The sequence below is a fragment of the Emys orbicularis genome, chromosome 3 (genome assembly GCF_028017835.1).
Source record: "Emys orbicularis isolate rEmyOrb1 chromosome 3, rEmyOrb1.hap1, whole genome shotgun sequence".
Lineage (NCBI taxonomy): Eukaryota > Metazoa > Chordata > Testudines > Emydidae > Emys > Emys orbicularis.
The window spans coordinates 72,232,949-72,249,131 of NC_088685.1; the positions used below are offsets into that span (position 1 = coordinate 72,232,949).

At 42.2% G+C, this 16,183-nt stretch overlaps 1 protein-coding gene across 1 annotated transcript in view; it reads right to left on the reverse strand.

Moving 5' to 3' along the window:
- The window catches only part of MDN1 (midasin AAA ATPase 1), a 172,173-nt gene that overhangs the window by 87,838 nt on the left and 68,152 nt on the right, over window positions 1-16,183 (reverse strand). Inside the window, exons 28-35 of the mRNA XM_065400340.1 lie at window positions 15,016-15,150; window positions 14,800-14,938; window positions 11,139-11,277; window positions 10,900-11,030; window positions 8,338-8,482; window positions 7,062-7,191; window positions 4,436-4,651; window positions 1,700-1,897 (exon numbers count right to left, since the gene is read on the reverse strand). Coding sequence (XP_065256412.1) covers window positions 1,700-1,897; window positions 4,436-4,651; window positions 7,062-7,191; window positions 8,338-8,482; window positions 10,900-11,030; window positions 11,139-11,277; window positions 14,800-14,938; window positions 15,016-15,150 — 1,233 coding nt within the window. The remainder of the gene's footprint in view (window positions 1-1,699; window positions 1,898-4,435; window positions 4,652-7,061; window positions 7,192-8,337; window positions 8,483-10,899; window positions 11,031-11,138; window positions 11,278-14,799; window positions 14,939-15,015; window positions 15,151-16,183) is intronic.

A 16,183-nucleotide genomic window follows, 5' to 3' on the forward strand; every position in this document is an offset into this window, starting at 1 on the left:
CTCATCTAGATTTTTTTCCACCGAACTGCGGAGCAGTGAGCGACGAGCACGGCGAGCGATTTCACCAGGACATTGCAACAATGGAGAAACGCTATCAGGGCAAATGGAGCCCATCAATGCTTGCAGACTATTGCTGGACAGTGACAAGAGATGCTCCATTTAATGAGTACAAGAGACAAGCCAAGAAGCGCCGAGTAGACACTGAATAGGACTAAACTATGTACAGAATAGTTTTTTGCCTTTTGTTTCATAATACATTTTATTTATATAACCCTTTTGCTGATTTTTAAAGTGTTGCATAAACAGGACAGGTGAAATATTATCATGTAAAGCAACCATAAACACATGAAAAGACCTAGGTTTACAATTTATGATTAAAACTCTACTATCTACACAATATACATAGACATAAAATGTAAAAACTTAAATATCTTAGAAACAGTAGCCAATCAGTTGTTTTAATTGTCATATTTGAATTCAGCACATCAAAATACATAATAAATAGCACATTTCATCTCTGAAGCAGACGACTTCTCAAAAATTGTAGACCAGTGTAATTTGTAGGACTACCAGTGTCAAGAAATGGTTTCTTATAGAAGGGCCCGATGACCGCTTTTCTGACAGAAGCTGAGTAGAGGAAACAGTTTCACTCAACAACTGACCCAAACTGCTAGCTTGCAGCAGCAACAAGACACCTGGTGAACTTGTGTGGTCTTGGTATCTCATAGGCTGTAGACCACAACTCACCTAGTTCCTCCATAAGCAGACACTAATGATCACCAATACAGCACATTTTCCATCTACTTTGTGGATGGAATCTTAAATATCAGCTTCCTGTATCCAAACAAAGTAAAATACAATACACCAGGTTGTCCAATGCTAAAAAACAGTTCTGTTGGTCTAGATTCTCTAGATGCTATGATAGGAGAAGAAGCGGCAGTTAAAAATAAAGCTTTTAGACTTCATTATAGCTGCAGCACAAGATTGCAGAAACTATGCCACAATCAAACTCAGAGACATGAATGTCACCAGTACTGTAGTGTCCCTCCAATTCACCTGTGTACTAATGGGACACAATGACAACAATGGGAGGGGAGGGGAAGTTTGACTGCCCTGTATCAGTGTTTAAGAGGAAAAGAGATCTTATTGTCCTAGCCAGCCCATGAACAGAATGGTCCAAATATTGCACAATAAGAATATCTAGGTTCTTATATCATACTCAGTCCTGTGGTACCCACATACTCTCCCTTGGAATTCTATTGCTGCAATGGGTCAGTCAGTAAGTCTCCAACAGTGAAGCAATAAGATAGGTTCCCATGCCTTGAGAGGTGGATGGATGAGCACTGCCCTTGGCCCAAAGTAGTAGCTGATCTGACCATGAAAACGGAGATATTATTACACACCAAAATTGGGGTCAGATGAAGTGAAATATGCCTGAAGCATCCACTCAAGGTAAAAAAAAAAAAAAAAAAAGGTTGCTTACAGATGTGGCTTTCTAAAAAGGGTGAAACAATTATATTAGATATGCTTGGAAATACTCTGCAGCACTTTTATAAAAAGAAAAAGAGGTTGTCTTTATTTTTAGAACACATTATGAATTACAGTTCCCCACATGTCTTGGGGCTAAGACTAGTCCTTGATAAGTCATTAAAAACAAAACATGGGATGAATGTCCCCCACCCCACAAAAAAACACTTGCCTCTTGGTATAAAAAATGGATGGATTCCCATGAAGTTTTCCATCCATATAAATTCTCTCTCCTTTGTTCTGTCGTAAATCCTCAGTTCATCCTTCTGATATTCTGTAAGCTCAACAATAGTGCAAAGTTTCTCACATAAGAATTTCAGACATTTTTCACGAGCAGATAAAGCAGTATCAGCTGAGCAAGATGTTGTACCTATATTAAAGAAAACAAAAGGAAGTAAAAATAAGATTCCCAACTACAGCCAGTTGTTTTCATTTCAAAATTCAGAAACACACAGACAGCCAACAGTATAGAAACTGCAGTGCAATAAGCTACAGTGAATGCATCGTGTTGAACTCAACCAAATACTGTTAGTGAATTCAACAAAGAGATACACATGTATGAAATACAGATCTACAGATACAGTAGCATTCTTTTCCAGAAGGCACATGGTGCTTAATGTCACATCACAACTGTATTGCTGCCTTGAATTAAAAATCAAAAATGTGAAGGTTAATCTCAACCTACTGTATTATAGGTGGGGGCTGCGTAACACTGCCTATTATTAAAGTTGCCTGACACTTCCCATTATAAGATCCTGTTTATAGCTGTTTATAACTATGCAAAACTTCAACAGTTTGGGCTGAAATTTTCCATGCCAGATGTCTGCTTAAGGCAGATTTTTTGAAGAAATTCACATGCTTATGTTTGTCAGTTTTCACGTCTGGGGGGAGGAGGGAAACACCCTACAACAGACAAGGAGATGGGAGGAGGGGGTACTGACTGGACAAGACGACTGGGAGTAGGAACCAGAGGTGGGGAAGCAGAGGGAGAAGAAACAGATCTTCCTGTGCACCCAGTTCCTTGTCAGAACTGGCAAAGCGACTGGGATGGGGAGAAGCCTGGGAGCTGGGGGGCAGGGGGGGAGGACAGAGACACAGATTGGATAAGGAGCTGGGAGGGTGGGAACTGGGACTGGCTGGGCGAGGAGACCAGAGACAAAGAATTGGGGGAGACTAGGACGGGCTGGGTAAGGAGACTGGGACTGGAATGAGAATCCTGAGAAATGGAAACAGGGTGGGTGGGGCAAGGGGTGAGGAAGAGACAGGACTGGACCAGACACAAGCCAGACAGGTTGGAGGGAGCAGGGCAAAAAGGGATCAAGCTTGGTGGAGGATGGACATAGGCAGAAGAATCTGTACCCAGTAGAGTACACTTCCCTCGAGAGCCTGGAACAGAACCCATGATTGCTGACTCTTACAACTCCTCTGCTGTCAGCAAATATCTGTGGAAACCCACTGGAAAGTGAGAGTCTCATCCCCTTTAGAGGTGGTCGACAGAGGATGAGCATCTACTAACTGCTATCAGTTCTTCTGTGAGTGCAAGTGGCAAAGGTCTCTGCCACGGATCTAAAGGTCCCAACTCTGCTGATGACCCATGTGGGTATCAATATGAGGCCATGATAGAATTTCTGCTTTTTTCAATTTGCTTTTTTAAAAGCCTAGGAAGTTACACTCAAAAACACTACAATGAAAGAACATTAAGGTTGCAAACTCAAGCACTCAAAAGTTAGGAAATGCCAGAATGTGTATGCATTATGATACAGTCTTTATTTACATGATCATATACAGTTTTTTCCACTGGACCCCTCCGCCAATCAGTGCACGGGACACACCTGCTCTGGGGATGAATCAGGGTTGTGTAAGGAAGGAGGAAGCTACTGTCTGTAGGACCCTTGCCTCGTTTTTTGCAGAAGTTGGGAAGTATGTAGGGAAGGAGGGAGGGGATTGCAAAAAGAGAAGGGATGCTCTCTTGATTAAGGCAGTTGAATTCTATCCCTGCCTCTGCCAAAGGAGCTCCTGTGTGATGCTAGGCAAGTCACTTAACTAAACTTGTCAGATGTGGTCATTGTTTGTTTCTCATTTTCTGGGCACCTGACTTGAAACCCTGAGATCTAATTTACAGAAGATCTGAGCATCCACAACTGCAGCTGGGGTTAATGGGAGCTGTGCTTTGTACGCTGAAAAACCAGGTCCTAAGGGTCTCAAATTTGGCACCCAACATTTTTGGATAATTTTGTCCGTATTGTCTCTGCCTCGGCACCCCATCTGTAAAATGGGGATAATACCCGCTCATCTCATAGGAGTGTTGTGAAGGTAAGTTAATATTTCTGAAACACTGAGGTACTACAATGAGGAGTCCCAGAGAAAATCCCAAGAGGAAATTAATAACTCTGTCTTCAGAGCAGGGCTTGAATAGTCTGCAGTAAATAAGGCCTCAGGCTGAATGAGATGGATAAAATAATATCAATTTAGCTACTACTTTATTGAGCACTATCCATACTGTGCACTGAATGAGGCAGGGGTCCTATGGAAATATACTATGTCAACATGTAATTAAAAATTGTAGCACCAAAAATATACATAAGAGGATGGTGCTTGACTTTGCAACCTTAATGTTCTTTTAATGTAGTTTTGTATATGTGCAGTGTGTACCACTTTAGCTTGCTGAACCATTCAAGAAGTCCTTCCTGTTAAAAATGGCAAGCAAAAACATGTGAAGTTAAAGATATTGTCAAGTGGAAGCAAATATTTGTGTCACAGGAATTATGCCCTACCCTAAAGCATCATGCCTTCATTTTAACCAAACTAAACACTGGGATATCAATCAAATATGATGAGCAAAATAAGAAAAAAAAATGTAAAGAGTTAAATATATTCACCTCTTCTCTGATATGCACTGATGACCTACCTGAACCTATTCCATCAATGTACACCAGGCATGCAGCATGGACAAAAGACGTCACAGGAGAGATGTAAAATAGGCTGTACTCCTCATCTTCTACCATGACATTCATAAAGTTAACCCACGATAAGACATCCCGGACACTGAGAATACACTGACGCCCAAATTCTTGGTTGGTTAGCCATTCAATAAAGTCCATCATCAGCTCAGCTATGTCTATCCCTAAAACATAAAAAATTTTTTTTTTTTTAAATAAATAAAAAAAAAGATGTTGCAATTATAAACTGAATTATATAGGTCACTTCTAGCACAAAGCTGTATAACTAGAACCCTGAAATACAGAAAAGAAATCAAGTTCATCAGATTTATTTTAAAAAAAATATTTGCATTGAAGTGTGGTGCTTTCAATCTTAAAAAAGTGCTCAATGAAAGGGGGAGAGCAGAAGAGCAAAGAACAGATTTATAATCCTCTACAACACACTTTAAAAACTAATACATCCACAAAATTAATCACATGCATTTTATATACAGCATAGGGCAAAAAAAAAAGTCATACTGATATCAGGAACTAACAAGATTTAGTTCCTGAAATCAAAGTTTCTTCAGTAAAACAGAAATTCCTTTCTTTGAGAATGGTTCACAGATATAGAATTGTGAGCAACAGATGAATTGGTTATTGGGTATTGCTTTTTTTTTTTTTTTTTTTTTAAATAAAGTATTTGCTATAAGCATTTCAGCAGAAGCACCAGTTTATAGTAGCTTAAACAGGTTGCATGAAAATGTCCTCATCCATTGCAAACAAGGTGGATGTGGAAGATTCCACTTTGGATCCGAGGTTAGGAAATGGTTCAACGCACTACAGGACCCAAAATAACTCTGATTCCTTCTTTCTTGGGGCTACAAAGAATATAGAGTAACCTCCAAAACTTGTTCCCAACCCCCAGATAATTTTCCGAAAAAAAAGGCCTCCCTGATCTTGGAAAAAGCAAAGAAAAAAAAGCACCTTGGAAGATGAAGGAAGAAGATTCAGGAGTTATCATCCACTCGGATAAAGAGAAAAAGATCCTCCCCACAAGGAAAGCATGGAGGAAAAAGGTTGATAGTACCAAATCTTTGTGCCTCTGCTTAGGGACAGAGGAGGAAGGTTTGGGTTCACTTCCAGGTATTCCTAAAATGAAATTAGTCTAATGCTTCAGAGGGAAATTCCTGACAAATGAGCAAATCCCAAACCCAACCCCACCCCAGAAAGATTTGGCAAAAAACCCTGACTGACATCAGGAGAGGTGCAGGCTGTCTACATGATCTGTTGGAGAGAGAGATGGAACTGGGAAGGAATTCTGCAAAAATGTGCCACAGCAAGAGTTATCAAGCTGCTTGAGCTCCTTGTAATGGAGCCTGGGGCTCAGCTCTAAGGACACCTCTCCCTCTTCTGAACTGTGACCTACTAGAGCAGTCATGAAAACGCAAGGGAAGGGCAAGCACCAGCAGCTTAGCAGAGAATCTGGAAACATGGAAGAATCCTGAGAGTACCCCCTAGGAGTGGAGGTTAAAGGCTCCTGGAAAGGTTTAGCAGGCAGAAATAAGTCATTGAGCCACTCATGTAATCCACAGGCTAGGTAAAGGAGTGGGGTGGTGTTTGACAATGAAAGCCGTTTAGCTTGTGGAAATCTCAAAGAAACCTCTTCAGAGTCTGAGGCTATCATGGAAAAGGTTGCCATTCCCCACAAGTGAGCTCCTCGCCCTATTTTACAGGCCTTTCAAAGCTCCAGAAAATTGCTTCCATTGATGCCTCTGGGAGAGCCTCGACTCCCAACATGGGCACTTCTCTCCCCCTTAAGAGAAGCTGAGGGGCTAGTTTCATCTGATTTCCAGAAATGAATCCAGCCTCTGAGCCAATCGCAAAGGTTTCTCTCTCAGCAAGAGCAGAAGGACTCTTAAGGCTCCCCACTGCATATCACTACTGCAGGAGGCACAGATGAGGTGTTCATCGCTCCCCCCCCCCCCCCCGCCCTCAAAATCCTTTTCTTTAGCCTTCTCTGGTAGAACCACGAATGATGCCAGATATGCCCACGGAAGTCACCTTCCTGCATGCTGCTTTGAGTAAAGCAGGTATCTAACTGCAGCAGAGGAAGGAGCACTTCAGAGGGAAAATTGTGGATGGCAACTGATCATCCTCCTATCTGCCAGACCAACAGAGGAGGAGGAATCCAGTGTCTGCACTGTCAAAGACAACCACCTTAAAGATAAAATATAAGGGAACACAGAGCTCAGTAAATCGAACCAATAGCCAAGCTGTCAGTAGCAAAGGAAATGAGAATTCTGGTCCTGGTCTTTTGTTCCTTCCCAATACCTGGGAAATAGGATAAGATATTGAAGAGGAGGGCAGAGTTCAGCTGGTGGGGAGGGGACCTTTGCATTGCTTTGCTAACAACTTTTGGTCAGTCACGTGGCAATGGGATGCTATGAAGGAAGGAACAGAGGCCAGTGCGTCAGAGTCTGTTTGCAGAGATAGTTGTATTTATGGATGGAAGAAGCATTAGTGTGAATCCCTGCCAAAACCATCTCTATCTTCAAATTCAGTTCTCTCCCCACTGCGGAGTTTAAATTTGACACAAAACTAAATTATACTTACCTTGGTGGTTTATCCTGTCCAGAGACAGTCCTGGATGAAGATTGTGCTTTACGATCTGTATTAAATCTTCACGACTGTTACTCTGTGGACACCATATCTCTGTAAATCTGTTGCGTAGTGCAGGAGAAAGCTGCAGGCAATAAAATATAACAATATAGCCACTACCAGCATATATCACAGCTACTACAGACCTACATTACTTAAGCTTGCATTTAAACTTTCATAGACTAGTAGTTCTAGTACGTGTGAATTATTAAAACAGTAAATAAACTGACCCCTTTTCGAAATAATGTAGTATTCCTTCTAATAATGACAGGGTGTTTATAGCTATTGCAAATAGGAGAAAATGTGGCTCTTTTAGTGCAAGACCAAGAGAACACACCAACTGTTCATTTGAAATACTGAAAGAGAATAGGGGAGAAAATGAGATCGCTTGCAAGAATCAGAGTGAGATGGAACTTCAGAGATACAGTCTATCAAACAAGGGCTGTATAATCTCATCTGCCCTCTTGGCCTTTGAAAGAAAGACCACCATATACAGGTAAAGGGGCTGAATTGGAATGCCTTTCCCTAATTGCTCCTTTGCGCTGAATTATAAAGAGCAATCATCAAGAAGTAAATATGCAATAAAGAGGCAATTTCCCTTTGATTTCTGAACCCGGGGCTTTCTGGTAGATTTGTTAGGACGCTAAAAATGACTGATTTTTTTTTTTAATGGACAGCCCCCTCTCTAGGAGTAAAAGAGCTGAAGCTTTGAGTTCAAATGTCTGTCATTCCTTAGATGGTTATGAAGATACTTTTAAAACAACGTAAGGGGTTACCTGAGAACTGTAGTTCTTATTTTGTGGGAAATCTTTCCCTACTGGGATTTGTCCATTTTTTGGAGACCCTAGGTGACAACTTCTAGTTGTCAGTTTTTGTCTGTTCCAGGAGCACAATCTGTCATTGCATCCCCACACCACACCATAAAGACTCCACTGCAAGAACTGGATTTGGACGCAGTTTCCTTTGCGGGTTACACTTCATTTACTTAAAGTGTTCTCCATATCAAGTCTATTTATATGATTCAGTGTCCACCTTTTTCTTTGTTGATATTTTGTTGAGTGCTCGTTTACATTGTCAAAATAATAGTACACGGGTGGTGGAAGAAAGACACACCTTAGTCCTCCTTTAGAGCCAGGAGACAGACTCCAATATGCAACACTGCATGCTGGGACCTATAACATATGCATGCTGCACATTCTGGTCATAATTCCAGTGACCTCTCAGAATTTACCTCTTTTTTTCCAAAGTCACCTCCTGGGTTCATGGTTGCTAGGATGCGAAATTTTTTTCCAGCAACCAGAAGTTCTACTTCATTATCCTCATCTTCTTGACTACCTTTTTCAGCAAGCACCAGTGTCTTCTCAACTTCAAGAACACTAAAAACCAGGTTTTTAAAAAATTGTGTTAAAAAACTTGTTTTATTTAAATCCCATAGCTTGCACTTTAGAAAGTCACCAGTCTTTTAAAAAAAATATAAACGTAAGGTAGCTTTGCTTAGTTTGATTTCTAAGGCTATGTCTACACTACACAGCTTTTAGCGACATGGCTGTGTCGCTACAGCCATGCCGCTAAAAGTCGGGCAATGTAGCCGCTGTTTGTCGCCTCTCCTGCCGACAAAAAACTTCCACCCCCAACGAGCGGTGTCTCCTGCTGACAACATGCTGTTCACACTGGTGCTTGTTGCAGCAAAACTTTTTTGTCTTTTTTTGGGGGGGGGGGGGGGGGGGGGAGAAAACACATCTGAAAGACAAAAGTTTTGTCATTCAATTGCCAGTGTAGACATAGCCTAAGTCATAAAGCTCAGTATAATGGGCTCCAGCAAAAGTAAATAATAAATTCTGCTTATCCTTCCCAACTGACAATATTTCTGAATACACAAGTGTGGAAAGCTCATCTTCATCTTGACGTGCAAGTCCGTGTAAAGTTGTTGGTCAAAAGATTTACACTGTAGCATGAACCTTCCAAAAACTCTCTCTTATAAATACAATGCCAAAAGTAACGAAAGTAACAGCTGAAGCCTGATGAAGAGCATACTGAATTAGTTTTTAAGTTTCTGGAATACAAAACTGACAAGTTGCTCTGATAGTGAATTTGTTGTAACTTAAAATATCTATTTAATATTTTTAGTTGCATAGCCCTGCCCCATAATATACTCTCACTAGTGAACTGTGTGAAGGAGCTAAAAGTGTGACCCATTACTGGGCATGTTAGCAGAAGTGTTCAGGAAGATGTTGCCTAGAATCATTAACAAAACAATAAAGTTAACTGAAGAAGATTAGTTTGCAAAGGTGCACATGAGCTATGAAAAACCTACTTGAAATATAGAGAAACTATTGAGACATCAAAGAAAGTAATTGCTGGTCATCTCAATATATTTGGTAACAGAAAAGAAAGACAGACTTTAAAATGAGGGGTGCTGTAATCTAACAGTAGTATATAGTGTCAGTTGTAACATCTTTACATAAAAAAAAATTTGGGAAGGTATTGAAAGACACCAATTTGCTAGGCACCTTTCCTGTTCTTGGACAAGGGTTGTCACTTCCCACGAACGTAATGACAGACTGAGAAATGTTTTTTACACGAACTGGCAGGAAATATGGCTTTCATCTATCTTCTATAGAAGGAAAGGTTATAGCGCTAGCTATAGGTCTCATTGTAGATTCCATTTTAATCATGTAAATTTATTTAGTTTTCGCTCTATTGTGTTAACTGTCACTACATGCTATCCTTTAAGGAGAACTGTGTTTTAACTGTTTTATCTGGGGAAATTAACTAGCTGTTACTCTGTTGTCCTGTCAGTCTAAGCAAAGAAAGGTGACTATAACATTTTGAGCACAGGTTAGTTAAGCGCATGAAGGTGGTCTTCAGTCTGGAGCAGTGCCACAGAACGGGGTTCTCAACCTTTTTCTTTCTGAGTCCGTTCCCCCCAATATGCTATAAAAACTCTGTGCCCATCTATGCCACAAAAAATGTTTTTTCCTGCATATCCAGTAAATTAAAAGCCAGAGCCAGCGTTAGGGGATAGCAAGCAGGGCAATTGTCCAAGGCCCCACGCCACAGGGGCTCCGCAAAGCTAAGTTAGATTCATCCCCATGCGGCAGCGTCCAGGCTTCAGCTTCAGTCCGAGGCAGTGGGGCTCAGGGTTCGGCTTTCTTCCCTGGGCCCCAGTGACTAACGCCAGCCCTGCTCTCTGGTTTATTGTGGCGGATGCTCTGAAACCTGCTCACGGCCCCCGGACTCCTGGTTGAGAACCACTGACATAGAGCAAACCTCATTGTAATACTTAGCACACAGCTAAGGATATAAACAACCCAAGGACACAAAAACATTGCCACAATAATCTTGAACAAATCTGCACTCCTTTGCTTTTGGATCAGGATACTTCTAAGTTCTTCTAATAAGTTTAGCACCTCAATAGTGATTTAGCTGGGAGTAAATTTTCATCCTGTCCTTTTCATAGGCCTACCTTACCATCCCTTCTCCTTCTCTGTTGCCAGCAGCCTCTCCAATAGCAAGCAATTGTCTAAAAATATAGGACTGATATGGATGCAGTCAGCATCTTTCTGCTGGAGACACATCAATTCACAAACTAAGTGATCTGGTACAGCAGCTTAACAGTGAATGCGCCACTGAGTTACTTTGGATCTTTTTTATTTAAACAGGAATTGAGCAACTAAGAAAAAGGGATGCTGGCTAAGATTAACAATTAGAAACTAGATTATCTAACTAATTTTTGCGATAAGTGTAGCCTGGTGGAGGGCTGCTTAACATTACACACTTTTAGAATGCATACCTATTAAGTCTTTCCAACACAGAATCATCAGCTAATGAAATCTCATCCAGGAGAAAAAAGCCGTCCTCCTTCATTGCTAAAACAAGGGGTCCATCGTGCCATTCAAAGAGCCTAGAACTGTCAAATTCCTCCTAGGTAATGGGGAAGAAAAAGAAGACTCATCAGGGATTTGTCATTCGCTGCTCTCTTGACCACACTTCAGCTCAGTGATACCAGTCACCCATTGTCATGAGACAGACCTTGTCCTTTGATCTCTGTCTGACTGGCCGTAATCCTCCCAGGAAGTCTGATGTCTCCATATGCAAGTGGCAGTTCACAGAATGTAATTTCTGATTTGCCAAGGCTGCAAATATCTGACAAATAGTAGTTTTGCCACACCTATAACATGAACAAAGAAAACCAATGAAGTCAACTTAGAACAAAAACAGAAGGGGTCCACAACCACTTAATGGCCCACTTCAGCAACAAAGCAGTTCCAGTTGGATTTCCTCAAAGCCCTGCAAAGCAATGGCCCCACCATGCTGTTCCTCTTACTCCCATGTATTCCCTTCTCTGAATACTGACCCACCTTACAAAAATTAAATGAATTGCATCCACTTCTGGCATGCAAACCATTGCTGAATTGCCACCATTATTCATTAAACTATGGGTGAGGGACTTTCACCCTCAGATTTCACTTGGACTTCAGAAAGATAACAAATTTCACATCCCCAAACTTCCTCTGAATGATGCATAATGCATCAAAGATTAAGGCACCATAAAATATCAGAAGCGCCAAGGAGAAAAATGTTAGCTTCTCATTCACTATTAAAAAAAAACTTATTAAATTAAATTATCCAAACGTATTGCCTTTTGAAGATCAATACTATAGGAGTCATGAGATAAGCCGCAAAATCTTAATAAAAGTTGCATGTCTTGATTCACAACTCTAGGGAACTGAATGTTCCAGAGATAAGCCCCTAAAGGCTTGCCCACACAAAACTGCATGGGTTTAACTAATTTAGTTAACATCACACCTTTTGCTAAACTGGTGCAACATCTGTGCATTGATGCTCTTATCCAGGGCCTGGTCTACACTACGACTTTAATTCGGATTTAGCTGCTTTAATTCGAATTAACGCTTGACCCGTCCACACAACGAAGCCATTTAATTCAAATTAAAGAGCCCTTTAATTCGATTTCTGTACTCCTCCTCGACGAGAGGAGTAGCGTCAAAATCGGTATTGTTAATCCGAATTAAGGTTAGTGTGGCCGCAATTCGATGTTATTGGCAATTCAATGTTATTGGCTACCCACAATGCAACGCTCTGGAAATCGATGCTACTATGGTAGCTTGGACGCACACCACCGAATTAATGGTGCCTAGTGTGGCCGAATACATTCGAATTTATAAAATTGGTTTCCTAAATTCGAATTATATAAATTCGGATTAATCCTGTAGTGTAGACATACCCCAGGTTTAGAGCAAGCTTATATCAGTGTAGTTTGTACCTATCCACACAGATGTTTCACTGGTTTAACATCACAATTAAACTGGTGCAACTAAGGGCATGTCTACACTTGCCATTTAAAGCGGAAAAAGTCCCTTTTTTGCACAAAACCCATGGGAACATCTACACTTGCCAATGACTTTTTGCGGTTATATTCAGAAGTTTCACTGCAAAATAAAAACCACCTCCACGAGAGGCATACAGCTCTTACTGGTGATGCTTTTGCGCTGATGTGCAAGTGAAGACACGTTCTTCCTGTTTAAAGAGCTTTTAGACTCCACAGGATATATCACAGTGCCTAGGTGACCACTCTGGCCAGCAGCTCTGCTGCTCTGACGTCAGGTAAACAGACATCCACCCTCTCCCTGTAAAGCCCCGGGAACTTTGAAACTCCCCTTCCTGTTTTCCTGGCAAGTGCTCACTTATCTGGCCAGGTGACAATGCCTGCTCCACAGAGCAGACGATCCCCCGCTTGAAGCAATGCTGAGCTACTGGAGCTGATCCGTGTTTGGGGAGAGGAGGCTACGCGGGGACCCAGGATGCCCCGCGATCACCCCCGCCCTTCCCACAAGACCTATCATCAAATAGAGAGAGCTGCACTGTGGGATAGCTGCCCTCTGTGCACTGCTCTCATGGTGATGGAAGTGCTGCAAATGTAAACACTCTCTGATGCCTGTGGAAGTAAGTGAGTACACAAACCAGGGCTTCTCTTTCATGGGTTCACTATCACGGTTGAAACTGACAGCACAAAAACGCTGCAAGTGTAGACATAGCCTAAGGCTATACAAGGCCTTGCCCATCCTTCCTTCCTTTCCACCTCCAATTGTCCCAGAAAGGACTCCTAGAAAGGAGGTGGTGATCCAATCTAGATCTGTATTGGCCATACATTCGGAGGCAGTATTCAGTAAGTGGAGACTGATAGATTTTGACCTCTCTTTGTCCTTTCATGAATTGTCTCTACAGAGTTCCACTGCAGGAGACTAAGGGCTTGGCTACACTTGGGACTTCACAGCGCTGCCGCGGCAGCGCTGCCGTGAAGCGTGAGTGTAGTCGCAGCGCTGTATGTACTCCACCTCTCCGAGGGGAATAGCTTGCAGCACTGCGAGCAAGCATGCAGCGCTGCAGGCACTGATTACACTGGCGCTTTACAGCGCTGTACTCAAGGGGGTGTTTTTTCACACCCCTGAGCGCAGCAAGTTGCAGCGCTGTACAGCGCCAGTGTAGCCAGAGCCTAAATATAAACCAGAAGGAGGTCTGAGGAGAATGCCAAGACTGAAGCAACACTGCCCACCCACACAGAAGACTACACCTAGCCCCATTAACAGATTAACATTTTGTGAATGAAGTAATTGAACTTCAAGTGGCAGCTTAAATACCAAGACAATAAACCTTTGACAAGCAGCCAACGTATCCATTCCTGCTGTAGAACAAGTTCTCCTTACAGGCTTGAACACAAGCGATCATCCATTTTGAAAGACTATGAAATGAAAGGTCTTGACTGTTAAACTGAAAGACTTACATAAGATTTATTCTTTTCCAAGTAGCATCCAAGTTCCCTTTTAGCATCTAATTAATTGTGTTTCTTCTTTCCCAGCTTCAGCTTCTTTTTACTCTCTAAGGCTATGACTACACTACGAGGCTTTTAGCGACAAAAAACTTCCACCCCACACGAGCAGCAACGGCTTTGTCGGCAAGAGAGCACGTCTGCTGACAAAACACTGTTCACACCGGTGCTTTTTATTGGTAAAACCTTTGTCGTTCAGGGGGGTGGTTTTTTAACACCCCGAACGACAAAAGTTTTGCCAACGACATGTCAGTGTAGACAAAGCCTAACAGAACTACTTAATACTAAATTTATAGAGATCTGCTTCCATGACCTCTTTTTTGCAGGCAGGAAAAAAATAAAGAGGATGGGCTGGACCTTATACAGTCAGATGTATTCACCACTCTCCACCAAATTTATTACTAACTTTTCCAGGTTTCATGAGAAAGGTATGTAATTCTTATACTGGGATTCTAACAGACAGTTCATTAACGAAACTCAACCCCCGTCCTCTCCAGTTCAGTTTCAATACATCCTTAACAGGTTTATATAACACTGTTGTACAAATTAGATAAAATAAAGCAAAACCACAAGAGATACTTTTAATGTTTTTTGCTAAGACAGATGCACTCCAACACAGCACTCTACAAAGTGAACTCTGTATTACAGCAGCTACAAACCTGACTTCACATTTGAGACAGTTTTAGATTCACAAAGTCCATGAAACAGCAAGGCCCCTCTTTAAGCATAAGTAGTTTTACTGACTTCAGTGAGATCACTCGTGTTTAAATGTAGGTATGCAGTTAAGGACCTTGCTGAACAGAGCCAAACAGAACAATTCATTACTGTAATAGAAAAACAAGTTACCCAGTGTCTCCCACCAGCAGTACTGGTTCGCCAAACTCCAGGGCTCGTCCTACCAGAACTGCAAGTCTCCTCATCCCTTGAGTCCAGACAACATGACTAAACTCGCCATCCATCACCAACATCTGTGTAGATGATTTAACTGCCCAACAAAGAACAAGTTGATTAGCTTTAATCACACGCATCAAGCTTTTGATTTAGTCCTTTTTGCAAACTCACCCAATAACTTTCTAACACTTTCCTCTGAGAAGAGAGAGTGGGGATACAATTTCTTCTTAAAATGCTTTTCAAGGACACTTTGAATAACATCAACCTCCTCCTGTTTCCTGACTCTGCCTGCCAGAAGCATGAAACCTGTAAACAAGGCAAGAGAAATCAGAGTGTTTTCTTTGATTTTTAAAGTGGAATGTGTGACATACCAGGGGTACAATCCAGAGCAATGAGTAGCTGTGACCCCTGCCCTGTAACCTGGGATGCCCTTTATAATTCCTTGCTGCTGTTGCCTCCGGCCTGGACTGCTCACAAACAGCCTCTAGCGTGTAAGTCACTCCCAACACAGATTTTAGGGTCCCACTGAATCACTCCACCAAACCATTTGTTTCTGGGTGATATGAGGTAGCCTTTAGTTGTGTCACTCCACAACTTCCATAGCTCACTGAAGAGCCGAGACGTAAAATTTGACGCACGGTCAGATAAAAATCTCTTTTAGGGAAACACACACTGCTAAAGATAGTGAAAATGGCTCTTGCCACAGATTCTGCCTCAATCTTAGTCAGAGCTAATCCACTATCACCAAGATACATTTCTTTCCGCTTCAGGTAGGACCCACGATGTCCATTGTTACCCTCAGAAATGCCTCTTATATTACAAGCCAGGGGCATAGGGGAACTTTCTGGGGTATTTTTGACTTAATTCACAAGACCTGCAATAATTCCTCACATCATTCTGTATTCCTGGCCCATATACATTTTTCTTTAACCTGTCATAGGTTCTCTGTGCCCCCAAGTGACCAGCGAAAGGACAATCATGTGCTAGCACATAGCATGGTGTTATGTGGGCTCAACCAACTGCTTATAGCAGGGGTCCCCAACGCGGTGCCTGCAGGCGCCATGGCGCCCGCCGGGGCATCTAAGTGCACCCGCATACTGGCCGGCGGACAAGCATCAGCCGAAAAGCCGACAAGCAGCGTCATCCAGAGGACCTGGATGACGCTGCTTGTTGGCAGCATTTCGGCAGCGACGCCTATTGACGTTGCCGCTTGTTGGCGGCATTTCGGCGGATGCTCGTCCGCCACCATGATCCTCCATGGCTCATCCAGACGAAAAAGGTTGGGGACTACTGGCTTACAGGGTTGCCCAGGGCTTTGGTTTTTCCCCATAGGAGCCTC